This window comes from Phalacrocorax carbo, chromosome 9 (assembly GCF_963921805.1).
Source record: "Phalacrocorax carbo chromosome 9, bPhaCar2.1, whole genome shotgun sequence".
Classification (NCBI taxonomy): Eukaryota; Metazoa; Chordata; class Aves; order Suliformes; family Phalacrocoracidae; genus Phalacrocorax; species Phalacrocorax carbo.
The window spans coordinates 18,475,800-18,503,111 of NC_087521.1; the positions used below are offsets into that span (position 1 = coordinate 18,475,800).

Genomic DNA, 27,312 nt, shown 5'->3' on the forward strand with positions numbered 1-27,312 from the left:
TACCCTGTGTTATGTCTTCTAAGGATGTGATGACCAAATGCCACAAGGCCTTCTCAGAAACGTAGCATAGACCTAATAAATACATAAATAACCCAACATTTCTTTGACATTTATTGACTTCCCAGGGGCTCATGGCATACGAAAGGCAGCCTTCTGGAATTTTAAGCAGTGATGCCTTGTAGCTGAAAGGCAAAAGCCGTAAGGACTTTGTGTACCCATAGTCTGAGATGCAAAGTGAACACAAGAAGCCAAAGGTGGGAGGAGAGGAAGTAGCTACTGAGCACAGTCTGAAGCCAGAGATAATAGCAGTATCAGTCTCTCATCCGGAGACCCTATCAGTTAAACCTGATCTGTCAGAGTGAGCTGGGATTAGTGTTTAACATTCGTATTCTATAAAAGAAACTAGAATTTAGGGTTGAACACAGTTCAAGATGCCCTCTTATGCCACAGTGTCCCTTTGCAGAGATTTCCCCCTTTGTCCACTGCATTGGGATATGGATACTATTAGAACATTTCAGTGCATAACCAGAAAAATTAGCTCTTCCTCCTAACTACTTCCCCCGCTTCAAGCAGGTAATGGGAAACAAATTTTGTCAGTATTCTGGTACTTAGCCTTCCTACAAGAAGCTTCAAAATGTGGTTTATGAAGATACTTAGTTTGGACAAGAAGGAATGTGCTGAGGAGGATTTCATGAAGCAAAACTAGCATTACTGGTGATAGGTGGTCCAATGTTGTGAATATCTCAAAATTTGTGCTGTTAGGTTAAAATGTATTGTGGCTGTAAGCAACACTCTGAATTGCAAAACTATAAATGCAGTTAGTTTATATGTCTGTGTGCGTACATATCAGGAAAGAAGCAGAATGTAAAGACAATGGAATTGTTCAAACTCCAATTCAGCTATCGTGCTTGCAGAGCTTCATTTACTGCTTTTAATAGGTTGTCTTCTCTATGCTGGAGCTGTCTTAAGCATCATTAAATTACTAAAATTTGTTGCAAGCTAAGAATACACATATGTTTTTACAACAGCTCATCTTAAATACCATAACTCATCTGACAGCAATTGTAAACCACTGCAAGATGAGGCTGAGTCCAGAGTGAACCCTCATGTACTCCCCCAAAATAGCAAATAACCTCAACATTAGGGAAAAATGGATTGCCAGTTTAATTTTCAGGACTAAATCAGAGAGAACAAGGGTCTGAATCTTTTTATTCCAAATCTAGACCTACCAAACTGGCTGCCAGGCTGTGCATTGCTTTGAATTGTGAACTCTTCTTTCTTCTATCTGGAAAATCCTATCTGCTCTGGAATGGTAATATATCCTTTTAAAATCAGCATTAGGAATGGCTGCACAGGAAGCACCGAAGTCAAGCCTAAAGTAACTTGTTTCAATGTTTTCAACTGAATCCAAGACAAGGAGACATGCCAGATGGATCAAGTGAATTAAAGAAAGGACCATGTTGAAAAAGACTCTTCTGAAGTTCTTATGCTCCTCAAGCAACAAATACAGGAAAGTTATTAGACCTCTTATCTCACTTTTGCAATTTTTTTGTGAACATAATGGATCTAGTGTGGCCTCTCAATCTGAACTCCTCTAGAGTTAAAATCCTGATCTGGATGCAATCAATGGATGTTCAAAGAAAGAGGCCACTGAAGCTACCATTTCACCTTTTCTTATAATCACGATGAAAAATGTCACTGCCTTGATCTCCTTTCCTCTCCCATTCCAACCACGGGCACAGGTGACAGGTACCTTGTATTATGCTCATAAGAGTGCTGCAGCAATGAGATGGCTTTCAAAGTTGACCATTGGTGGGTCCTTCTCTGCTCTTGCAGAAGTAATTCTGCAACCACAAGGAATACATTGCTGTCCCTTTGCTACCCCACCAGGTACTTGTTAAACACCATCATTTATTTGTGAGAAGCTGATTCTGTTTCCCTTGGCCTCCTTATTTTTTCCAGAGATCTACCTTGACAAAAGCTAAGAAGAAATCAGAACCATGTTGTCATTGTTCTTTCCAAGTGGAATTTTTCCCCGGAGTTCTACAAGATTTTTTTCCCATATCAAAGACACCTTTTGCCACAGGATGGAAATTCCATTTTTCCAATACAGTTATAAAAAGGTGAATAAATGAAATATGAAAAAGAAGCCTTATCATTGTACTCATCCAAATGAAGTTAAATATTTAGGTATACTTTACATAACAAATGCCTCTTAGGTCTTGGCTACAATTCTCTGCCTGAAGCAGGTCCCAGTGTCCAGAGATAGGCTTAAGCCATTTTTGTATGCATAGCAACTGATATTTCATTTCGTTGTTGCACTGCCATTATCTGACTACAGTCCCAGTTTTAGTATTCCAGTTCTCCAGGATAAATTCCATTACATGATGCTGACTTCCTACAATGTGATCTATTATTTCCACAAGGGAAAAAAAAGGAATTTTAAAGGCAAGAGCTGTAATTCTTGTATTTGTTGTCTGAGTTACAATCATACTTTTTCAATTGTGATATAGAAATTTTTTTTAATAGATTTCAAGGCTAGAAGAATGGAATAATGTCACTGGCACACCATTTTACAGACAGGGAATCTCAGATACAAGAAACTCACATCAGTGGCAAAAGACTCTACAAAATCTTGACTCCAGGACTGGTGTCAAGACCAGATAATTCTTCAGTAATTTGCAAATATCCCAATTTCAGGCACATAAGAGTTTCTTTTCTCTGTTATTAGAACTCTACCAATGGGCTGACAACACTTCTGGTTTTGGCCTATCACTCTATCAGCAGTACTAAAAGCCACTAGAAGATAACAATTGTGGCATTCTGTCCCCTTGGTCTGAAGGTGAAGTCCTACCACCTAAACTTCCTCAATCATCTGAGTAGCCTTCCTGTGGTTTCACTAAGTGAGTTGTAAGGACAGGCTGCTCAAATGATGACTAACCAGCAACCTTCATGGAACTGATCTGTAGAAGGGCTAACTACCCGCAGCTCCAGCTGAAGGTCGCCAAGTTCTACTTCTTCACTTCCTCTGGGAGTTAGGTCCACTCCTCCACTTAAAACATCTTCTAAGTAGCAGAGGGTTGCTCCTCAGCCAGCTATTCCTAGGCACCCTGCCTTACACCTTTGGTCTAGAGACTGGCACAAGCCCTCTGTTTGAGGTGGCATTTTCTACATTACAGCTTTCAGGAGAAGACTGCTCTGCCGAGCATTATGTACAGCTCTCTGAGGCAGCAGATTATAGCCCAGCTCTGTTACTAGAACTTCTTATTAACTTTACTGCTCTGTGCTATGTATTATAGCACGAAGCAGCCCAAGTGCCCACCAGTGCTGCAGCACTGGGGCCAAACAGGTGGTTTGTTATTATGGACAGGGAAGCCAGAAACAGGAGCTCTTGGCAGCGACTGGCAAGCGCAGATTTACAACAGCAGCTCATCCAGGCTCTTCCTTCTCTCTTGGGAGCTAAGTGCTCTGTCTTAAATAAATTCACTCACTAAATAATCCACAAGGAACTTTTCAAAATGACTCACTAACAGTCTGCCAAGCTGCATCCCTGCGCTGACTACACAAAACACAGTTGTCCTGGTGTTATCTTGCTGGCTGAGACAGGGACATATAACTCCCCTGCTCCAAAGATACTTGTAAATAACCACTGTCCTCTACAGGCCATATGATATCTTGGGATCTCTCTTCCACTCTCCTGTATATCCTTCACTTATCCAAGCACATTCTTTGATAAGCAATTTGCCTTCAAAATACTATGGGTGAAAAGAAAAACCTATCAAGGTTTAATGATTAGATTTCAATCCCTTAGTACCTTATGGAAAGGTTTCTTCCTCACTTTTGCACAAGAAGTTAAAGTTATAGCAAGGAAAGGCAAAATTAAAATCTGAAATGTTCCTGAAGATCACGTTCTGTCAGAACAAGCTACAAGGAAAAGAGCTGTGACCCAGACAGCATAGAGCACATAAGGACCTGTAAAGACGACCAGCAACACTCGGATGAATTTAATGAAGAAAATGGACAAAAAAATACACGGACAGTACTAAGGTTATAAACCAATAAGCAAAATTTCTGTAGTTCTTCAAAGAAGACATTCCCTCTCATTAGACAGAGAGACATGACACTCCCACAGAAAACATTATCTTCCTCCTCCACAGAAACTAATATGAAATGCTGGTGATAAGAGCCACTTAAGACAAATAAACACCAAGTTCTCTGCCTTGTTCCTTCTCCCCACCACATAAATGACATATCCACCCTTTAGACAAGCAAACCCCATGGATGCCTTACATAAATGCAGGACTAAAGAACAGTTCCCACTTCAGTTTCACATGTCCTCTGGGTATTGCTATAATCTCTCCCAAAATCAGAAACATTTCTCACTTTGTTTTCCAGGAGGCAAGGCACAGCAACACATTTTCATGGCAGGATCTTGTACCTTTGTTTTAAATTCCACAAAGTCTTTCTGCTTGCCAGTCCCTACACTCATCTGTGTAGACCTTTTCTGGGGCAACGCAAAGGACACAGGAAAAAAAACCAAACAAACAAACAAAAAAACCCCTGTGAATCCATAAGTAAGGATTTCCTTGTCCGAGGTGTTACCAGAGAGGCTGACCTGCGACAATCCATGCTTATGCCCAGCATTGAGTTGCCTGGCATTGGTGGTCTGCAAGGGACAGGGAAGGACATCACTTTAGAAGTCTGGGGCTTAATCCAGAGTGAAAGCAGATAGCTGGCTATTAACCTACTGCACATAAAGCTTTTGAAAACCTGGCATGAGGGAGTGAATTGCTTTCCCAGTAATCACTGCCCATTTACCTCTCCAATATTTCTGATTATGCTGTTCTGAGACACTTGATAATGGCCAAACCCATCCTCCCTTTCTTCTTTCACACTGTTGACCCCTTTGTTTTTATAAGTTTCTCAATCACCCTAAAGTCAGCCTGTTCCAGTTTCTAACATGACCTTTATGTCCTTCCTTCACCCATGTTTACAGGGCTGCTGCCTCTCCTTGCATCTAGACCTCTTTGAGCAAAGAACTGCCTTATTCAAGGGTAAGCTGGATGACAATTCCTCTACCAGTGCAACCATGCTACTTCTTTCTCACAAAGTGTTTCTGTCCCATGCAGCTGCCCAAGCTACCGATTTGATATTTTAAAACTAAAGCAGCAAATATGAACCCCACACCTCAGGGTGATGGGACATAACAATCTTGCAGCTGTACACTCTAAAAAGCTCTTCTATGCTTTTCTCATTCACTGTCACATCTAATCTGGGGTTTTGTGCTGTGATCACATCTGTGCATGTGCACAGCCCTCCTGTACGGTGTCGGTAGAGCACATAAGGCTGCATGCAGCAGTACACATGTTTGTAGGGAGACCTCCCACTATCAGGGCTGTGGCATGTAAAACGCTTTTAGGATACAGGCTGTAGCAGCACAATTATCAGTGAAGCGCAAACTCATTGTACACTAAAAATAATCATTGCAGATCCTTTCATAGCTTGAACACATGAGTTAAAGATTACCAAGACTCACACAAAAGCTATGCCACTGGAAGCAATTGGACATTTGGAGCTTTTTCTTGTTTTAATGACTCTGATCCAGACAAACCACTGTAGGTAATAGATGCATTACAAAGCATTTGGGTTTTTATAGGTTAATCTGCTTAAAGCAGATGAAAAATTATTAAAAGATGAATTAGTATTCCTTGTAAGGGAAGTCTTGGGTTTTGTGCACAGAAGGGCGTTCGTAGTCTCAACCTTATCTTTCTTCTCAAGTAAAGCTGCCTTCACTCCTTGTTTTCATGGCTCAGAGAGGCTGGCCCCAAACCCAGCAAGACAGCTATTTTCTTAGTCATACTTCCACTGCCATCTAGTGCCTCTGGCACAGACGACAAGGTCCTCTTTACGAACTTGTCACAAAAGATAAAAGTCCTAAGGTTGATGTCAAACCTCAATTTCTCATTCGGAAACCAATCTTTGTGATACCGCTATAGATTTTTTTCTGAGTACAGATCAGACTTGCTGTAATGAGGTTTGTTTTTTAGTTGGGGTTTTTTTTGGTAGCCTGAAGTATGAGCTGCCCTTCCTGACTGTCTGGGCTGAGTGGTGGTTTCAAACACCGTGTCAGTCACACTCAGTGAACTGGAATAGCATTGCTGTTTATCTGGGTTTTGGCTAGGACAAAGAGACTTTTCACAGGGAATTAGGTCACACTAAGCAATAATGTGAACTGTGTTCATTAGCTTCAGGAATACGACATTGAGAAAAGGTGACTGCAGATATAACAAGCGAACTTGGCCTTGTTTTCCTCTCGTACCGTTCTGCTGTTTTCCTAGGTACAACTTACATCATTTTTTTCAAGGAAAAAAGGGAGAGAGCCTGGGTATGAGCATTTCTGAGGGCATATTATGGACTCACGCTTTTTATAGATGCATTAACACAACTCCTCCTACCCTTGTTAAGTCACAATAAGTACACAGGGACGGGTACAACTCCAGGGAGACACTGTGTAAGCTTTACATCACTCCCCTATGTGTTTCTATACCAAGCAAGGCCATTTCCAACCTATCCTACTCATCTTCATTCTACTGGTTCCACTAGAAGGGCAGCTCCGTGAGCACAGCATATTGTCTTACCTTCTCCAGAAGTTTTCCTTGCAGGCAGTGGCAGCTGTTGGTGGTGTGCCTATGTTTCAGCTCACTGACTCCATCATTTTTGCCCTGTTTTTTCCCCTACTGTAAGACTGTTGGACAGAGAAACCACAGGACACCAACGTACTGCTGGTACATGGAGTCAAGGGAGTACCTTCCAAAACTCTGTGAAAAGACCCACACCCATAGTGTGACTATGATTACAGGTAAAGTATCATCACTGTCCTATGCACTGTAGGTGTCTGACATGAAGAATAAAAAAGGTGGCATGTTCAGTAGCAGATTCAAAGGAAAATAAAGTCACCACTCCCAGTCCCCCACCATCATTAACACGGAGCTGACAACTGCCAAGCAGAAGCGCATCCGCAGTGGCTTGCTTTCAGAGCACTGCCATTTTCCCACTTACACTTTTGATAGGAGGTGACACTGAGCTTTTAATCAGTGCTTTTCCCTGCTAATGCTTTTAGTCTTTGTAGGAACTTAAAGCAGCAGCTCTACTCCAGATCTACTAAGCAAGAGTGCTCAGTGCCACTATATGCCTGTGTTGCATCCATTTCCTGATGAGGAAACTGAGGCATGGAGTGAACCCAGGATACCGTGTTAGGAATAAATACCCTACTAGGACATCCAAGACTTGCTTAAATCTTCAAATTGCTCATATTCATTCCGGGTTGCATAGGCTCTTTGAATAACAGTTGACGTTTTCTATCCATTTTTGCACTCCAAATCTCCATCCACCACTCAGTTAAAGCTCTGGTAAGTGTAGTGAATTTAAATGTTATAAAAAATCCAGGACTATCCAAGACTGCACACTTAAAAACAGAACAGTACATTCTGAAACGTCAATATAGCTTCATAAGTAAATTCATTATATACTGCTTTCAGAGCACTGTCCCCAACAGAGATAAATATAAAGAATCTTTAGATGATCAGAAATGCATAGCATGCACCATGCACTTCTCTTTTATGTGCAGTAGAGGGCACTGGTAATATTTACATGGTACTGAGCTGCTTGCAGGATTAAAGAAGTGGGATATGGTCCACAGTCTTTTGAAACAAGCAGGGACAGAGGAAAAAAGACTTTTCAGTTAGGCAATGCAAGGCTAATACCTCACAGGGCAGAATATAATCATCGCCATGCTTATAATCAGCACATTACATTAGCAGAAGCTAGCAACTTTTTCAGAGAAACCACCTTCTGAAATGACCTAGTATGGATAATTTGAAGCAGAAGTCTTCAAAGGCATCTGAGGATGCAGTATATGTTCATCAGGGAGATTGCTATACACAGAATTGCTGTAATTGGGTCTCGATGTAATAGAAGCAAGCCAGCACCCTTTCTGCATCAGGCTTCTTGGGGGTGGGGGGAAAGTCAAATGTGAACATATTGGTGGTACAAGGAGGAATGATAAATAGAAACATGGTGCAAAAGGAAAGAAAAAAACCCCTTCAGACTATTAACACTCCAATACCTGACTGTATAAGAAAAGTGATCAAAAACCTGCCTGACTTCTAGGAGGTTGAGTTCTACAAAGAAGGTACAGAAGATTGGCATCTACCATTCCCATTTCACCATGTAACACACAAGAAAAACACTCACCTTCAATCCTTAATACTACCGTTGAGGATGTTACCCTGGTAGCCACCCTATATGGCACTGGGGAGTGTTGGGGGGGATAAAGGTAGGGAAGAAAAAATACGGGTAAGATGACTCGTGGCTTGGCAGCTAAAACACCAGACGAAAGTTTAGATGCCTACAGGGTGCTGCTGATGCCTTGCTGGTGCCACGTTGGACACCTTCAAGAGTCGCCTGGACAGGGTGCTGGGCCATCTTGTCTAGACTGTGCTCTTCCTAGAAAGGTTGGACTAGATGATCCCTGAGGTCCCTTCCAACCTGAGATTCTGTGATATAAACTGGAGAGAGGTGGCCAGCGGGCAGGGAGCACTGCTTAGGGACTGGCTGGGCATCTGTCAGCAGATGGTAAACAGTTGCATCACTTTTTTTTTCCTAGGTTTTGTTCTTCTCTTGTTTGTTGTTTTGTTTTTTTTTCTTTTCATTGCAATTTATTATTATTTTATTTCAATTATTAAATTGTTCTTATCTCAACACATGAGTTTTCTTATTTTGCCCTTCCAATCCTCTCTCCCATCCCACCAGGAGCGAACAGCCGTATGGTGCTTGGTTGCCAAATGGGGCTAAACCGTGACACCCTCCCACTCTTTTGTCTCAGCACTCAACTAAGGCAGGCCCCAAAAATGCACAACAGGAAAAAATTCTTATTTGACAAGGAGATGGGCTGAATGATGAACAGGCTATTCTCAGTCTCCTCCTTCTGGTACAGGCTGCTTCTGCTGTGTTGAACAAATTTCCTATAATGCTAAGAAAACATATTTTTTTGAATAAAATAACAGCTGAGCAGCAAAAAAAAAAAAAAAAAAAGGAAGTTGAACTATTAAGCAGCAATCTTAGAGTGAATAGGAAACAGGCAGCTTATGCCAGAGACATTGTGCATCCCAGTGAAGCTTTATAGATCTCTGCAGCAAGACATTAGCGTGCACGTCGGCTCAGCACAAAATCTGTCTAATCTCTTGCCAGCAAACTCTACCATTCATTGCTCCCAGTACAAGAGCAATCACATCAGAAGGGAAAACGGACATCCTTAATAGGATTTGCTGCTCGTCATCACCATGTGCTCTTTCAAATGACTCAGTTAACTCTGTATAATCAGTCTAAGAGGCTACAGAGCTGCTCCTGTGCAATCTCAGGTTGGCTGATGTACATGAAACTTCCCAAAAGCTGGGAAGCAGGGTAGCAGTAACAGAAGAACATCCTCCCTTTTCTTAGAGCTCTGTTGCTATGCTAGCAGAGAAGAAACAACCTGCCACCAGCAGCAGAAATGATTCACACATCACAGACTTGCCTTTCAGCCACATAACCTGTAGTCATGTTTTCTAACCTTCTCTAGTCCTGGTGTTCTTGGAAAATGGCAGTATCTATAATTAGATAAACAACATTTGCTTTTTAGCAACAACGAAGTCTTGTATTCTCTACAGGCATTTTAATTAAATTATTGTTCTTGGAAAAGAGCAAGGAAGATGACTGCATTTCCCAGCAAGATCTGAGCAAAGGAAGTGGAGTGTTCTTTGATTTTCCCTGTAGTATTTGGGTACACATGCACAGAGGGGGTTCTGGGGGGTCTGGGGGTTTTTTGTTTTTTGTTTGCTTGTTTTGTTGCTGTTATTGTTTTTTCATTTGTTTGGTTTTGGGGGTTTTTTGTTTATAGTAATTTTGCTGTTATCTTCTCTGTCTTAGACCATCAAGGGTACCCCGACTATGGCTGCGCAACATTACCCTAGTTTACTATGTTCTGTTTTCTCTTGCAAACCCTTGAGTTAGTACTGTACTGAGCCATCCTCTACTACAGAACTGTATTTTGAAACCCATCCATAGTACAGTGAAACCAAAATCACTGTTTTCCTGCTCTAAATGAAGTTTTAACTCTCAGTCAGGTACACTTGGAACCAACAGAAAAGGCATTTAAAATAAAAAAGTCAACACACTTTTGGGTTACTCTCATCTCCACTTTCCAGAGACATGTCCAGGTTTAACCTAGGGTGTACAAAAGTAAAGGACAGGTTTAATCCACTAGTTGCAAAGTTACTTGGAGCCCCCTGACAAAACTGATGTTTGGTTTCTGTATCCATTTCTAACTTTATCAAAATATAATTCCTTGAGGAGAAAAATACCGTTCTGCAGTTGTTTGCCTGCCAAGATACTTCTGTGTGGTTTTCATAGAGGCTAAGGCAGTGAAAGCTTGGCAACACTGCTGCAACACACAATTTCCACTGCTCAATTGCTAGTGGGTCTTTTGGGGTTTCTTAAAACACAAGTTCTAGAAACACCTTTATTGTTTCAGTGACACTTGAGCATAAATGAAAGGAACGTCTCTAGGGGCAAGAGGAACTTGCTCATGCTAACTTTACATGCATTGCCAATATGGGCAGGATGATTGCTAAGGTTCCAGCCACACACAAAAAGCATTTAAACATTACCTAAGCTATCTTTGTTAAGAAAATGGATAATCATTTGTGTTTTATTTCTGTTTCAGCAAGCTCTGATATTGACTGGCATGATATTTCTTCTCATCAAGTACCAAAGTATAATTCGCTCAAAACTTTAAAATAGCTACCTGATGATTCTGCTACAAACCTAGCAAGTCCTTTAAAATTGTGTGGTTTGCGTTTGGTTTTTTTCTTTTTTTTTTTTTTTTAAACAACCTTCCTGCCCCCCTCCCCCCAACTCCCAGCCCGTGCTAGGCTTGTAAGTACCTACAAGAGATTTAAAAAACAACAAACCACCCACCCACCCACAACATCAAAATGAGGATAAGGTCTCCAAGCACTGTCCCTCTCTGACCATGTTGCTGAAATTGTCAAAGACAGGAATAGTTATGGTGGCTATTTTTGTAATTTGCACACTCCTCCAGAAAATGAACTCTGGATAGAAACTTCAGGTAAGCCAATTAAAAATGATTAAGCGAAAACAACCAACCTGCTGCTACAATGCAAGAAAACTGATTCAGTAAGGAAAAAGCAAACCAGTACCACTCCAAATCAAACCCTGAACTAGAAATTTACTTTTGATACAGTGAAAGCACAAGGTGGCTGCAAAAGGAACCAGCCTCAGTAGCCTGAAGTAACAGAGTCTCCTGTAGTTTTAAAGCAAAGTAGTCCTGATGTTTTGCAGGAATTTGAAAATCCCAAGAACTGCTCATGGTGCCTAACCTCAAAGGTGAGGTGGCAGAGAAGGGGGAGAATTTATTTTGATGCAGTGTTTGTGAGGGTGGTAGCACATTCCTGGCTATTGGAAGACAGCATTTCCCAGGTAATTTGTATCTACTGGCATGACAGCCTGGAAAACATGACTAGCTCTGTAGAATTTCTCCCTGTCCCTCCAACCCCCCCTTTAAAGCAGAACCCTTAAGTCTTGGGGGGAGGGAAACATGTTCAAAGCTAGATTCAAAAGGACATTCAAAGTAAAGAAGCCTCATTTAGACTTTAAAAGTACACCTGTACAGCACTGTTTCCATACCTAGAAAGCACCCTAGCACCCAGCAGTTTTGCATGACTGGCCCTCAAATACAATTTAACTAAATGCAAAAAGAACCCAGAAAGAAGCAAAATGTTTACTCATAGAAAAAAAAATATTGTTTTATCAACAGCACAAGTCCTAATTCATATGGATTTTGAGATATTTGTTAATGAGGACTCTTTGGTTATTCAGAGTGTCAGAAAAACTCTTCCAACCCAATTAAGCTAATGCCAAGCATATTTATCAGGACTCACAACAGAAAAACTGTCAGCTTTCTTATTGGAGAAAACCAAGACCTGTTTACAGAAGCATTCTGCACAAATAATGGGTTTTTAAGTGTTTTATTTGTCCATTTGGAATGATTAGTATTTATAATCAACAACATAAATCCACCCCTCAGTGAAAGACCTGACAGCTTGTTATTGCCAAACATATTACAGCCTGCTGAAGGGTGAAGAATTACAGACTTATAAAGATGAATAACATTATGTCACCATTAAATCACTTATTCTGTTCATATCAGTTTAATCCTCTAACATTATAAATTAAGATTAGGAAAAAAAAACCAGGACTTCCAGTGATAAAATACATTGTGTTTAGTACACAAGTAACAGTACAGTTTATTACACTAGTGCATTAAAAGGTTAAAAAAAAAAAATGGACAGCTCCTTTGGATTAACTGCATCGTTGCTGATCTCGCTCTTACACAATGCTGCTTGCAGCCACATCAGCTACCAGGAGGTCTCTAAGAGGTATCCTACTAGGAAAAATACATCACAGCTAAAATAAGTTTACTCTGAGAACTACTTTTCCTATACTTATATTACTTTAATATGAGGACGTAAAATTAGATTCCTTCACATCTGGGAGTTACCTGTGACATCCCTTCTGAAGTCAAGCAAATAATGAACAGATTTGCATTCATACTTCAGCCATCAAATGCAACTGAAGTGGAAAAGTGGCTTTCATTTTCACCCAGTTAAGGAAATAGTTACTTAATCTTTGGGAGTCTTCTACAAGAATTTTAAAGTTTAGTGGTTTGGACCATTTTTCAAGGTTGCTAGCATGTATGAAACTTGCATGAATGAATGATTTATAACAAACCAATAGCAGTATCAGTATAATAGCCAAAAGATAAAACATTTTTAACTTATTAGAGATTGAATTTTGAGATCTCTTCTCCAAAAGCTAATTTGGAAAATAACCTTTATAAAATTTTTCCAGTAATGATTCGTATTACATTAACTCTGTTAGATGACAACTTTGGAGGCTGAAGTTAACACTGACTGGAATCAGCCTTCAAAATAAAGTGGATCAGAATAATAATCTGTATAAATCCAAGTATACTGCAAATCTGTTTCTCAGGACAGGACAGTGCCTGCTACAGACAGCCTCATACAGCTACTACTGCCCTATCAAGTCTTGTGGAACTGCTTGCCAATTAAATAGGATGTGAATGCGAAAAGTAGACGGACACAGGAGTCATGTTTCACTACAGCAATAGACATCATCTTCACTCAAATTGTTCAACAGCAAGCAAGAAAAATTCAGAAGCCAACTGAATTTGGAATGTATGTGATGAAAATCCAATCCAGTACATCCTTATATTCTCAATGAATCTGTTTTTCTGTAGCACAGTAACTTCAGGAAAAAAACAAAACCAAACACCCAAAACAAAACAATGACACAACAGCAGAACGGAATCCCTCCTTTCCCAAGGATCTGAAGTTCCCCTCTGAACTTTACTCTGTGAAGCCTAGGAAAAGTTTAAAAACAGACACTATTGTGTCAGTAACACAGCCTGGCACACTAAACAATTATGTCTGCATTCTCCTGCTGTCACTTATCTACTTACCTTATTAATAGATTGCAAGCTGTCAAGGGCAAAGGCTTTTTTTTTTTTAATTTTATACCAGAATTTGATGGTATCCATATCTCCTCTGTGCTACAGTAATATAATAAGCTAAATAACACTATTACGCTTTAATTATTTTCTGCTCTAAGCTTTAGATTCATCAAAAGTGAGAGATGGTTGCCCAAATTTCTAGGAACAAAGGGCCAGTTTTTCCACATGTGATCTGACACAAAAGTAAGCACTCTCCTTGTCAGCATCCATGATGCAGTTTTTATTCTTTGCACCATGCAAAAAAAACTCCACAAAGCTATCATTAACAAGCTGCAAGTTACGGTACCTTTTCATCCATTTCAACCCTTTCATTGGAAAGAGGAGGTAGTTTAGAAGTAAGGCACTGCCTGATCAGCCATAAGGCACATTTCCATTCCACTGAAAGTATGATCTATTTTTAAGGCTGGCAATGAAAGTTGGAAGAAGTAATCAAATGCATTTGGAGTGCTGTAATGTCTAGCCTCAGACTGTAGCAGCAAAACAGACAAAACATCTTTTTTTGTACTATAGAAAAGCTAGGTACTTCATCTAAATGAAGTTTGAGAATGACATACCTACAAAAGCCACTGGCTCATACGGCTTCCTGGCATTTAATTTTTTCTTTCAGAGTGAAAAAAATGGACACAATCATGTAAGTGTTAAAAATGCAGCTTGAGATGCCTCTGTCTTCTGTTAACTTCTAAAGTTACCTTAAAAGTGAGCTGGGAAGTTAAGATGTTGTTATTAGAAGAGATTTAAATCCATTATTTTGTTTTCATCATTACCTTGAACTAAAATTTATCCCCTAAAATCAAAGGGTAAAACACCCCATAGCAACCAGGGGATAAAGTTACAGTCATGTTGATACCTACTCAAGTAAACCTTTAATAAACAATGACAGAATTCAGATCTCTTGCCAACAGATCAGTCTCAGCATAGCGTTAAGTTGCCCTCAAAGTTTGAAAGCTATTATTCAAAGTAATAGAACTGCGTTCTCCAAATGCAGAAGCAACCTCAGCTAGCTTCAACGTGAAAGTTGTCAAACTGTGCAAACTCAAACGAGCGAGTTCCAATAGCAGCCCAGCCATTACTTGGTTCAGAAATGGTGACATTCTCCCAGAGCGGGTAACCATTTAACAGCCCTGAGGCAGAAGTCCCCTGTTAAAAAAAGAAAAAAGTTAGCTTTGTAAATCCAGCGACTGTTGACACTGAGCCTACTCACATGGGAGACAAGACAGAAAGATGTCAAGTCAACTTTCAACTCCATTTCACATATTTTCCATACAGACGCGCTTCTAAATATTGCATAGAATCCTCCACTGCCTATCAGCGCTGTGAAACAGATCTAATGCCTTTACAGTGAATATATAAAAGCCTCATCTTCCCCTAATTCACAGCTTTGCAAACTCAGTGCAGAATCTGAAAGGTAAACTGAATTTCCTCTTCCACTTGTGTCAGGCTCCCTCAAACAGCCCAGCTGTCTTACAGGGATATGATATAGCTGGCACTGATTCTGCAGAATTAGGCAAAAGTGAAAAGGAGAGAGATGTGTTTTAGTCATTAAACTGACAGGAAGAGGGACAGCAGAACTTTCAAGTATCATATGTTGCCATTAAAATTAAAAACAGTTTCAGGAAAAGTTACAGTTTATCTTGCCAGTGTTCCTCTAAGCGGTATTTAGAAAAAAAGTACATAAGTTTTCTCGTATTTCTTAATCTGAAAGACAATTAAAGACACATGTAAAAGCAAAGAATGCCTTTCAAGAAGGAGTCAGCATGAGAATTCTTTAAAGAGGGTTCTGCACTTCTGTCATATCTAAGGCATATTCGGTACAAAATACTTTAACAGCACAGATGGAAGTTTGTAGCATCATCATTTTTAAATTACCACCACTGTTTCGTGTTTTAAATGATTTGTGTTCATCTTCAGCACCCCATTCAGGTTAGCAAATGTCTTGGCCCATTTTACAGACGGCAATCACTGTTGTAATTGTGGGTGTATAAAAAGCCAAAAACTAAACTACATCCGTTTCAATGAATGCCTCAGGTACAAGCATCTCTCTGTCTCCCCATGTGAATGCACAACACACAAAAATCCACCTCTATCACTCACATTTTAGGATGAGGGAAAGACTCAGTGCATAATTTTAAAAGAGAGTTTGCTTCAGCAGAAGACCTCCCCAGCTAGGATTAAAGCTTCTCCACATTTCAGGCCACATTGCAGTTGCAAAGGTTATATCAGGCAAAGGGATTAGGCATTCAGCAAAGGACCTGAAAGCTTTTTAGTTACTTGCTCCAATGTCACACCCAGTAAGTGTACAGGTATATTTAGAGTAGAGCTTGGGACTACTTTCCTCACCAAGTGACTATGGCCAAAAGGGGTGGAGCAGGGGGGAAGGAAAAAATGTGGACAGGCTTCTCATTAACTGTAGCCCATTTTTACAGCAACATTATGCCCATGCTTTTTCAGTATAGGAAGGAAAGATGACAGCTCATCTGAGTTCCCCAGTCCTTAACCAGCTCCACATACAAGGTCTTAGCCTGCAAAGGGAACTGGTGGGAGCCAGATTTGTAAAACAGGCTAGTTTAGTAGTTTACTGACAGTCTTCAGAAAGTCAGTCAGGTCGTGATCTTTTTATTAAACAAAAGATTTGCCTCCCTAACCCTCCTATCTCCAGCTTTCAACTCATCTTTCCAGCTATTTTCTATGCCCTCTCCAGTTTCTCACGATCTCTTTAAAAATATGGGCAGCTGAACTCTGTACGGTATTTTAATATTAATTTAAAATAACAGAGATATTATTTATGTTTTAGATAGGGCAAACTAATGTAAGTACACAGTCAATAGTATGCCATAATATGTATGGCATAGGTTTTTCTAAACCATTTAGGACTGGAAGTTTCATAACTGGTTTTCTAGCTTTTTGCCTGTGTCCTTACCTGAATGTTGAGAGTAAGCGTGTGCCACGCATTATCCCGGACACCAGAAAGTCCTTTCATTAATATCTCTTCTCCGGCTGCAAAACACACTTAAGGTTAGCGAAGTGTTACTTCACCCCTTTGCTGAAACTGACAAATACCAAGCCAGCAAAAGCAAGATACCTATTTTTCAGAAGTGTTCAGGACTGACATCTGGCCAATTTCAACTGGAGCACAGAAGGCTTAACACACAAACCTAGACTTCACAATATCAGTGCATTCTGCTGTTTTGCCAGGGCTATTTTTCTACCAAAACCTCCAACGCTCTTGGGAATTTGGCCTGCGATAAGGGTTCCCTCTGTTAAGAGTATGGGTTCATGAAGTGTGACAGTAGTTATTGCTCTGTTTGTTGTATAGATCTCCTTGTGCATGTACTGGAACTTTTTTAAATGAGAGGGGTTTGAGTTCCCACATCGTGATGTTGCTTAGTTCTAGTCAAAATTTAAGCTAAGGAAAAATTGGGTGTGACTGACACCTGGATGGAAGATCTGAAAAAAATTCAGTAGACAGTTTTAGCTGCAAGTTAATTTAACATTCAGGCTCCCTTCTAGAAAAATAGAAAGATCACTGAAAACAGCTGTAGAGAAAAAAATTATCATATTGTGTAACAAGTGTCTCAGCCTGAAATAATGAGGTGGTTAATCAGAATCCTCTCCTTTCATCTACGAAAAATTATTTTTGACAGCTTGAGAAACTAATTGGGTAATGCTGTTATGTCTTATTAAAATAAAAACTGGAGTCGATCCTAAACATGAGTATGTTTTTATATACAGCTGAAACTTAAGCTGTTATGAAGTTAGACATTGCAAAGTTTTCCTAGGGAGCACTGGTATGTTAAGAGAAGCTAATGTAAAGCCTTCTTTATGCTACCCATCCATGGTAAAAAAAGGAAAGAAAACAAAAAAAAAAAAACCAAACCCCACACACAAAAAGAGTAGAAATGAGAAACTACAGCTACCAAATAAAAGACAAGACTTTTTAAGGTCCAGTACAGTGTGAAACGGGCCGTTATAGGCTGTCTTCATATCAGATATACTGCAGATTTAGAAGTTGTGTACGACCCGTCAGAAACTATTGAAAATTTTGATTTATACTCATGAAGTGATAGCAGAGGCATTTAAAAAACAAAACCTGCCACTATTTCAAAGCAAATTAAAAAGAACTTTTAGCTGTTTAAGTATTATGACATAGACTCATGTGCCTGTCAAGTGCTCTATAAACACACACACAGGAATGTTAGCACTACAAGTAGAACATGCTGTCACTCCACTGAGCTAGACTAACAGTAGAATGCATAATTTGTGGAAAGATAGGCCACTCATTATCATCACCTAAGCCAGATGTATGTACATTGACTTCCACTGCTCTAAAAGACAAATCCTGCTTGAAATGCAGTGGTCTTCTTTTTAGGTGTAGTATAAGAATACAGATCAAAGCTTTCTGTAATTAATATTATATCAGAGTATTATGAAAAGGAAAATAATTTACACTTGCTAGTCTAAAATAGGTTTTGTCGGGGGGGGGGGGGGGGGGGGGGGGGGGCATCCAGAAAGCTGAGACTGAGAAGTCAACTAGCCAGTAGCCTTCAGATATTCTCTTCACTTACAAAATGCAGCCATCATTAGAGCACAATAGGTTAAATTCATAGTGATGACAACTGAATTACAAAATCTGAGTGTTAGACATTTTTAGCAAGGCTATCAAAATGACACATCCATATGCCAGCATCCACTTCAGCAAAGAGCTGCTTACCTAGGTCACCAGTGACTCTGTAAGTGCCATCTGCAAAAACCCAGAAGAAAACTCCTTTGGTACGTCGAACATATATCCCACCATTGTCAACTCTTCCTGCAATAAACACACCCCCATCACGTTGTTTTTCTATGTAGATGTCACAAGTGACTGTCATGTTTACCCTATAAAAGAAGTTTAGAGTTTTAACATGGTTTGGAATGGTTTGGGGTTTCTTTTTTTAAGCAGGCCATAGGTAGAAGAGTATTCCCTATGTAGTACAGCAACTTTTTTGAGGAAAGATTTAGCAATCCTAATAGTGACCTACAGCTGCAACATGCACAGGACCTGTCTAGACTGGTTATTTCCCACCTGAGAGTCCATCGATTTTATTAGGAAAAGCAATTCTTCTCAGAAACCAGCAACATAATGAAGTGTATTGCCAGCAACTGTCAATTAATTATTAAAAAAAAAAAGATAAAAAACCACAAACAGAAGGTTTGCATCTCCACAGAAAGGCTGTCAGGTTTGTAAAATTAAGAAGTGCTTTTAGATAATTAAATCAAATCCAAGACTCAAGGTCATAGCACCACATGTGCTAAAATTTGATCTTCACATCTCTAGGATTTTTATTACAGGCCAAATCCTAAGTAATCCAGACCTCTTGCCCAAAAGCCAAAACAGACTTCTTAAAATGTTCACATAGTTTGAAATTATTTCATTTTCCTGAAGTGATACTTCAGCTCAACAGTAAAGCACCATGGTATAACATACAGTGACATCTGTGAAGGAAAATAAAGCAAAGGAATACCATAACAATTAAATGGCACCTAGAAAATTTGCAAAACTTCCCCCACCCCAAATCTGTGCTACAAGCCTCTTAACAATAAAAGCTGAAAGCATTCTTTACCTCTATTAACATACACTCAAATTAAAAATCTACATCCCATGTCTGAAATGACTTGCAGTACGGATACAGCCACAATTATTGCATTTTTATGATTGTAGCCACAATGCATATTTAGGAAGTTTCTAACGATCTATAACTATTTACAGAACATGAAAAGACTCCCTACAACATCAGCTCAGCTGATACCTAAATCATAAAGAATATTTATTTTAGCAACTCTTCTCCCCACCTCTTACATACTAGTAAGAACAACCTGAGATTTCACTCTAATGTAATACTATTAGAAGTATCAGATTCTTGGATATATACTCACTAGGCAAACAAGATTTCTTTCTTGCCTGCCTATGTATTAAACAAGAGATCCCCACAGCTTGCTTAAGCCATTATAAGGAGATTGGAAGCAATGTAAAATGAGTTAAATATTACTATTTTTGGGTTACACCTAGGTTCAATAAAACCAGAGCAAAACACTAACAAATTCAGGAGTAGAAACAAAAAGCTTTTTCAAACACAGGATTAAAAGCCAAACTAAAACCAACTAAATAATCCTGAAATTTAATCATAATAAATTGCCACTCACTGACAACTGAAGTCAAACATTGTTCCACAGAGAAATTCAATGCAAGATTGGTTCAGTATTTCAATAGCATGCATTAATGGTTGAAAACATCTACCTAGGACAAGATGAGCCTTAAACTGAGGATGAAGCAAAGAAATCAGAGGGCCCGAAATTGTAGATTATCATTATGAAACGTTACAGATCAGTAGAACTTGAATTATCAGCTGAATATTCAGGAAGCAAGCTTGGTTCTGAGAACAAGGTGACAATTCAGAAAGAAATAGAACCAGAATGAAATAATAGGAAGTTTTTAGGAATCTCAGTACGATAATTTAAGAATACATCCTGTGTAGCAGTTATAGGAATCACTGAATATGATCTACTTAATGAGGGAAAGTTGATTATAGGGGGAATACAAGACTTTGCTTAACAGAGAGCTGCAGAAGAAAATATCTGGTAACTGAAGAACAGCTTCCAGCTACAACATGGTGGTATTCTTCCAGGCTTCAGATCAAAGTGACTCAATCACTTGTCCAGGCCAAAAATTAGAAGCATGAAGAATGTTCTGAAAAGGCATTTGGGGGATCAGTGATCCAACCAAAGTGAAAAAAAAGCTGACAGAATGGCTATTTTAAAGAACATATCAAAAGAATTTAAGCTAGACTTCCTAATAGAATAAAAAGCTTTAAGCATAAAGTTTATTATTACTTATTATTACTAAACCAATTAAGTTAACAGGCTCTTTCCCAAATACTTTTTAATTCCAAATAAACATTATGATAAAACATGCTGCCTGTTTCCAAATTACTATCATTGCAACTCCTAGAAAGAATTGCCATCATAAGCATACTCTTATCAAACCAGTAAATCTCAGTTACGTTTACCCAGAAATACAACTGTTTTAAGTAGCAGTTGAATGAAACCTACACAATTCTAGGAACTGCTCAGAAGATGGCAGTCTGCCACAGATATAACTGAATTAGCTCCCAGACTATTTCATTGATACAAGATTGATCAAATCACTAACAACCAAGCAAGACAACTCAAAATTAAGTAATTTAAAGTGAATCAATTTTTTGTCCCATTTAAAAAAATGTATTGAAAGTCAGTGCACATTCTGAATTAGAATTTTGACTTGGTCTTTCTAGTACACCAACCCAGGTCCTTTATTCTGAAAACTCAGTTTGAACAAATACGCTCAGCAGGACATTAAGAAAAAAAAATTTCCAAGACAGTGCAGCAGTGGGCCAAGCAACCAAGAGATGTGGTACACTCTCCATCCTTGGATGTTTTTAAGACTCATTTAGACAAGTTGATCTCTTAAGCATTGGCAGTAGCTCTGAGCAAGCCTCAATGACTTTTGGAACTCTCTTTAAGTCATCATTTCTACATGTTTACAGAGAGTATGAATGCAAAAGACCTCTGTCCAAGCAAAATGAGGCTTGACACAGATTAACTGATCATAACTCATGCTGGTAAGAGGGACATTTCCCCAGCTGTCACTAGAAAAGCGTATTTACATACCACTGAAAATTTCCTATGAGACTGATGGTCTGGTCTGCATCAGAAGCCCAAGTGATGGGTCTCTGAACCACCACCTGGCGGAGTGTGAACACGTGATCTCCTGGGTCAGAAGCATTTACAAAGTATTCAAATACACCTGTCTGATCTGCAAAATTTGGGGCTTCACTGAAAGGTGGATTACCTGTTCAGAAAATAAAACACATGTCAAAACCAAAACATTATTTTTCTTTTGTGTACTCCTCTTTTCAGAGGTTTCCTCTGAAAACATTCTCCAGAATTTTGCCTTACTCTATCAAAGCAGTCTCCAAAACTGAAGTTTTGGAAGTTGCAAATACATCAAAGTGAATTACCTTCTTCCCTATCTTCCTTCCAAAAATTAGTTCACTATAGTTATGTGCTATTACCTTTTTCATCAAGAACTTTAAAATTGTTAGCAACCACCCAGTGAAGACATACAATTAAATACACCTCATTGCAAGCGAAGTATAGGGGTGTAAGTTGTTGGAGAGCAGGTATGAACAAGAAGTAAAACACACATTCAGACTACTTCATGTCGCAAACATTAGAGGATTCACATAATTGTTATTGCCTTTCTATATTAAGGTTGTATCTGTGTGTAAAGTTCTTGGATAAGAGAATTCTGACTTACGAATATTGAAATCATCTTTGTAATTTGAAGGAAAGGGCTGAGGTGGTGGGGGCTCTGGGCAACCACATTTCTGCCCTGTCTTCAGTGTGGTTAAAGTGTAGACTTCATCCACGTTTAGATCTAAAGAAAAACTTCCCTTCCACACCTGGAATTAAAGAAAGCTCAAGCTGCATTAAAAAAAACAAACAAACAAACAACTAAATCACAAAATATCCAAGTTCCTGAATCAAAAGGGATCCTCTGAAGTCCTGATGTAAGAAAAAAAATCCTGTCTTCTTGCCTCAACATTTCAGATCTCCAAGCCACTTTGAAAACTTTCCCCCAGACTCTTCATTATGTCCACGCAAGCTTGTATATAGCTACTAAAACTGTAGTCAAACAGAGCTAATAAAACATGCCCTAATTATGCTGGAACCTTGAGTTCCAGCAAAGGGGGAAGAAACACCTGAAATTGCAGAGACTGTAATTAAAACTGACTGACTTACCTTTACAGGATGGAGCTGCTGGAAAAGACTAGAGTTTCCAGATTCAAAACCAAGTCTAGAATGCCACACTTGAAGTGTTTCCACCATATACTACAATGAAACACAATATATCATTAAAGCGACAACAAAAAACCCAAAACAAACAAAAGACATCAAAAAAACCCCTTGAATCTTCACCTTGAGAAATATCAGTCCTCTAAGGGTCTCTAATTTCTGTTATTCTACAGCTGTTGGTCACATTAGAGGCCACCACTCTATTCCGCTAGCCATTACACATGGCTTACATTTTTATAGATTACACGTCAATAAGCCATTGCCCTAACATGCAGTAATGTTGCTTATAAAGACAGAAAGCTTTGCAATCACACATGCAACCTTTAGCTTCTCTATTACCAGCAATGGTACCCTTTGATACAAGCGCTCTGCCTAGGAGCAACCAGGCTAAAATAAGCTACTGCTGATTTTGCTTTAATGAGACCTTCAGTTTAGTTGCTCATTCTTTGATATTCATTTTTGAGCAAAGTACTTCACTTACAGATCTCTAAACTTCTGTAATACTATGGCATATCAGCCACATTACAGATTTTAATCATATCCAGCCTCTACAATTTTTTTTAGTTACTGAGATGAACAACAAAGCAAGCAACGTAGAGTTTGGTTTGCATAAGCCATCTGATACTTCCCCCAAAGGGAGCTGTATATCAGAAGTGATGCTCAGCTACTTTTCCTAAGCAAACCTTCTTATTACCAGAAGTATTGTCCAATATATCTTCTCCTAAATAAAAGGAAATTAATGTCACCAAAAATAAAATTCAAAATTAGTAAACATTTCCAGCTTCTGAGAAGCAATCATCCAAATCTGTTAACAAAGATTTGCTCCAGTTTACACTACGAAAGTATTGTTCACATTTCAGAGGAAAATTCAGTTTAGCAAGATTTAAAAAAAAAAAAACACCAAACCAAAAAACCACCATACAACTGAGAGATTCTCAGAATATCTTTTCACAGGATAGAACATCATAACCTACAATATGCAATCAGCTGCAGTTAATCCCCTGGAAAGGAGCTGACAACTAGAAAGGTCATGGCCATACTGGCTGGTCAAACTACGTCAGCATGTCAGAGCACACAGCCCTGGAATAAATCCTAAAGAAAAAAAATCCAACTGCATTTCTGTTCTGGGGAATTTCTTTTTCAATATACAGAAGATTAGGCTGGGAGATAGTAATTCCACGCACTCATTTATGACATTACATCTCATGGTAAAAGCAGAACTAGAATGCCTAAACTTCCCAGTTGTGTAAGAGCCTCTCGTGCTGGAGGTAAAGAACTCCGATAACTCTTGCTAACCTGTGATATTGTCTTGCATGTATTTGATTATGGATAGCAATTCATTTTGCAGGACTGACAAAATGTATTCAAGATCTACTTACAAATGACCCTTTGAGGTAGAAAGTTGCTCTCTGAGGTGTCACACTGAAATGAAGCAGTGGAGGCCTGATACATTGAGAGTGATTATGAGTCTGAAGGAAAAAAAAAAATGAAACAGAAGGAACATACATTACTGGAATGCATCACATGGCAATCTTAATGAAAAATGTAAGGTATAAATTGAAATTTAAAAAGCAACATGGGATCAATTTGCAACTATTTCACTGTTATCTTAATGATAACTGCAATCATACTAGCTTAATAATTTTATTTTGAATAGTGCTAAAAAAAAGGACGTGGTTTAGTTTCCTCCCAGAGTGTCATCAGATTAAAGCTAATTTCTGATACAAAGATGACATATACATCAGTCTCCAGAAAGATTCAACTAGCCATTCAAAGTTTACATAGAAAGAAGACCTCTAGTGGTCTCAATAACAAAGATACAAGCATCAGAGAACATATTCAGATTCATTCATTCAGAGAACATATTCAAATCAAAACAGGTTCTTCATTACAAGACATTTCGTTTATCTTTTCTCGTTCATTGGAATGGCTGATCCACATACCATAGTTTCAATGATGATGGTAAGGTTTCCTAAGCCATCTGTCAGAGCTACAAAACTGCCACCTCCTTCTAAGTGTCCATCTACTTGCAAGTATGACCAGCCTGGTTGAGTAAATTGGGTTGTGTGCGCTGAGACAAAACAGAAAAAAAAAAAAAAAAAATCAGGAAAAAAAGAATTAAGTCTTAATAAAAATAATATCATCTGTAGTCTGAATTAAGTTTCTCCCTCATACATGCTTACACAGTAAAAACTTCATTACGAGAAGAAAGTAATGGAACTTCCAAAATAAATTCTGCCTACACAAAAAGAAAGATTAAAGAATTATACTAAGGCACAATTAAAAACATCAGCTCTGTGGCAGACGAAACAGTTAAAATGATAGCGATTATTTAGACAGTAAGAAAAAACTATTACACCACTATGTAAGTCAATCATGTACATGTAATATGAATACCCATCACAGTTTAGATTTTCCAAAATCTCTCTTTTTTTTTTTTTCATAAGTAAACAGTTGAGCCAGGAAAAGGATAGATGGGCATCTCCATGATGAATAACAAAGTAAGTAAGGTTTTCAGCATATAAGAGTACCAAAGAAGAATATGGCCTAGATCATTAAAATCCTGAGCAACATGGAAACTGGAACAACCGCCCAGTTGTTCTGAACTGTTTATGTGACAGTTTGGCCATTTTTTTAATGTTTTACATACACAGGTAACTAGCAGAAGAATAAAAATGAAGGCGTTTACCTTGTTCTTCCTTTATGGCATTGAATAAGCTACTTGCTACTGTCCTTTACTGAACTAGGACAAGTACAGTAAAATATTACAGGACTATGGACACATGGATTCACTGGCTACTCTGCAGACACTATGTGAAGATACTCCCTTTTCACCATGCACAAGGAACTGCTGACTTACATAAACCAGGACAAGAGTACAGCGGTTCTTTGTTTCATTTTTCTCAAATTGTGAGGTATCAAATGTCTACCTAAGGATTAAAAAAGAAGAGGGAAAGGAACTAGGAAAGCACACTAACCTTTATGGGCACTTCAGAGCAAAATATTTTAATAGTAACAGCTACAAAAAAGGCAGTAGTTTATTCATTTCCACTGTACATAATGGTCAACTATTAATATTTCCCTTGCTATTAGCTCTTTTTGCTTTCTATTGAAATCAGGGTTTTTCCTTCTTTTTTAAAGTATTCAGAAAACTTTGCACAAAACAACTTTAATTCAGTACAAAAAATAATATACATAAAAAACACTAAACAAATAAGGCTTCAGAAAATACAGTTATGCTCTGTATTAGATCACCAAACTTTTAACCACAAACTTTTTACCTGTAATCCAGATAGGAGCTTCTACTTTGTAGTGGCCACTCCATGGCTCTTGCGCTGTCATTAATCCACATCGACCAAAGGGCAACTCTTCATAATAACTAGCCACCAAGTTCCACGCAATGGTTCTGGAAGAAAAACAGGTTTGTTTCCTCCATTCATATGCATATATTAGATTAATTTAGTACAATAATGTATTCTTCTTTTTCTCTCCAGCATACAATGAAAAGAATTTTAAGGTTAACAAAAAAAAAAATCTTTCCAGACAAAGGAAAAAAAAGACACAGGAGAGGAAAATAAAACAAATCCATTTCCAGTGTTGAGAACTTCTTACATAACTGTTGACACAGTCTCTGGCTATATCACCATAAATAGTTGTACATTAAAGGAAATGTGTACTGACGGTTAAAGACTATTTGTGGGTTTCTTTCCTGTTTTGAGGTGAAAGAATTACGTTGTCAAGGTTTATAGCTTTTTGTTGGGGTGTTGGTTTATTTTTTTGGTTGGTTGGTTGTTGCTGGTAGGTTGTTTTGGGGGTAGGGGTTTGGGGGAGTGGTTAAGTACCACAAAAAAAAAAAAAAAAAAAGGTATTTCCTTTATCCTTATAAATAATAAACAGAAAACTCTAACCAGCCATCCTCCAGGAGCTGTTGCTATTTCAAGAAGTTGTCAGGATACTGACAAGGTTAATTACTTCAGATCTTTTGATTGGTCTTCATTGGAAATCTTTTGCTAGAACTTTAAACTTAAGACAGTGTGCCATAAGTATGGAATTACAGCATAATAAAGCAGTTATGTAGAAAGCAAAAGCCGGCATGCTGTTCTGCTATTGCATATAGATGAGTGCAAAGGCCATTGCCATAGATTTGTCACACTATATTTGCATTTCAGAAGATATCCTGAAATCCTATGAAAAGGTGTTTATTTTATGAGCAACTCTTGAGTTGTAAACTCAGCTTGCTCATGTTAAAACCTCTCCTGTAGAGTTTCAGACTTAGAAAAGGAATGTAGGGAACTCAAGTTCAAAGCAAATGAGCTTAGCAGAAAGATAAGCTGCCTTTCATCAGGAAGGCTCTGTTTTCAATATAAAAGCCAAGGTAATTTCAATATTGGATATATGGACTTGGAAGTATTAAACAATAATTTTGAAATACTATACATAGGTCTGGCTGTCAGGTTGCTAAACAAATGGGGCATATATAATTACAAAGGGCTTGTCAAAAAGAACAATTGGAAAATAAAGACCCCAAAGTAAGATATTAAAGCACATGAGAGTCAAGAGGCAACCAGAATGAGTATTTCCTACATTAATTCCTGACCATCTGTTAGAAAATTTCAGCTTGCAGAGAAGGAGACAGAAGATTCATGGCAACCAGGTGACTCAATAAATTTCCCTTTACAAGTATCTATCTAAGTGCTCTGTGCTGTGCTCCATTTCAAGCATTTCAGACAAAAAGGTTTATCTTTATTGTTCCAAAATGAAGTTACATAAAAACTAAAACCTTTGAAAAATTT

General features: G+C 38.5%; 1 protein-coding gene across 2 annotated transcripts in view; it reads right to left on the reverse strand.

The window, feature by feature from the left end:
• Positions 1–12,070: 12,070 nt before the first annotated feature.
• GALC (galactosylceramidase) overlaps positions 12,071–27,312 on the reverse strand; it is a 41,911-nt gene continuing 26,669 nt past the window's right edge. For both annotated transcript variants that reach the window (XM_064460522.1, XM_064460523.1), the window contains exons 9-17: positions 25,801–25,925; positions 24,463–24,590; positions 23,899–23,988; positions 22,466–22,555; positions 21,981–22,125; positions 21,332–21,512; positions 18,360–18,523; positions 16,569–16,645; positions 12,071–14,788 (exon numbers count right to left, since the gene is read on the reverse strand). In XM_064460522.1, the coding sequence (XP_064316592.1) occupies positions 14,645–14,788; positions 16,569–16,645; positions 18,360–18,523; positions 21,332–21,512; positions 21,981–22,125; positions 22,466–22,555; positions 23,899–23,988; positions 24,463–24,590; positions 25,801–25,925 (1,144 nt within the window). In that variant the 3' untranslated portion in view covers positions 12,071–14,644. The remainder of the gene's footprint in view (positions 14,789–16,568; positions 16,646–18,359; positions 18,524–21,331; positions 21,513–21,980; positions 22,126–22,465; positions 22,556–23,898; positions 23,989–24,462; positions 24,591–25,800; positions 25,926–27,312) is intronic.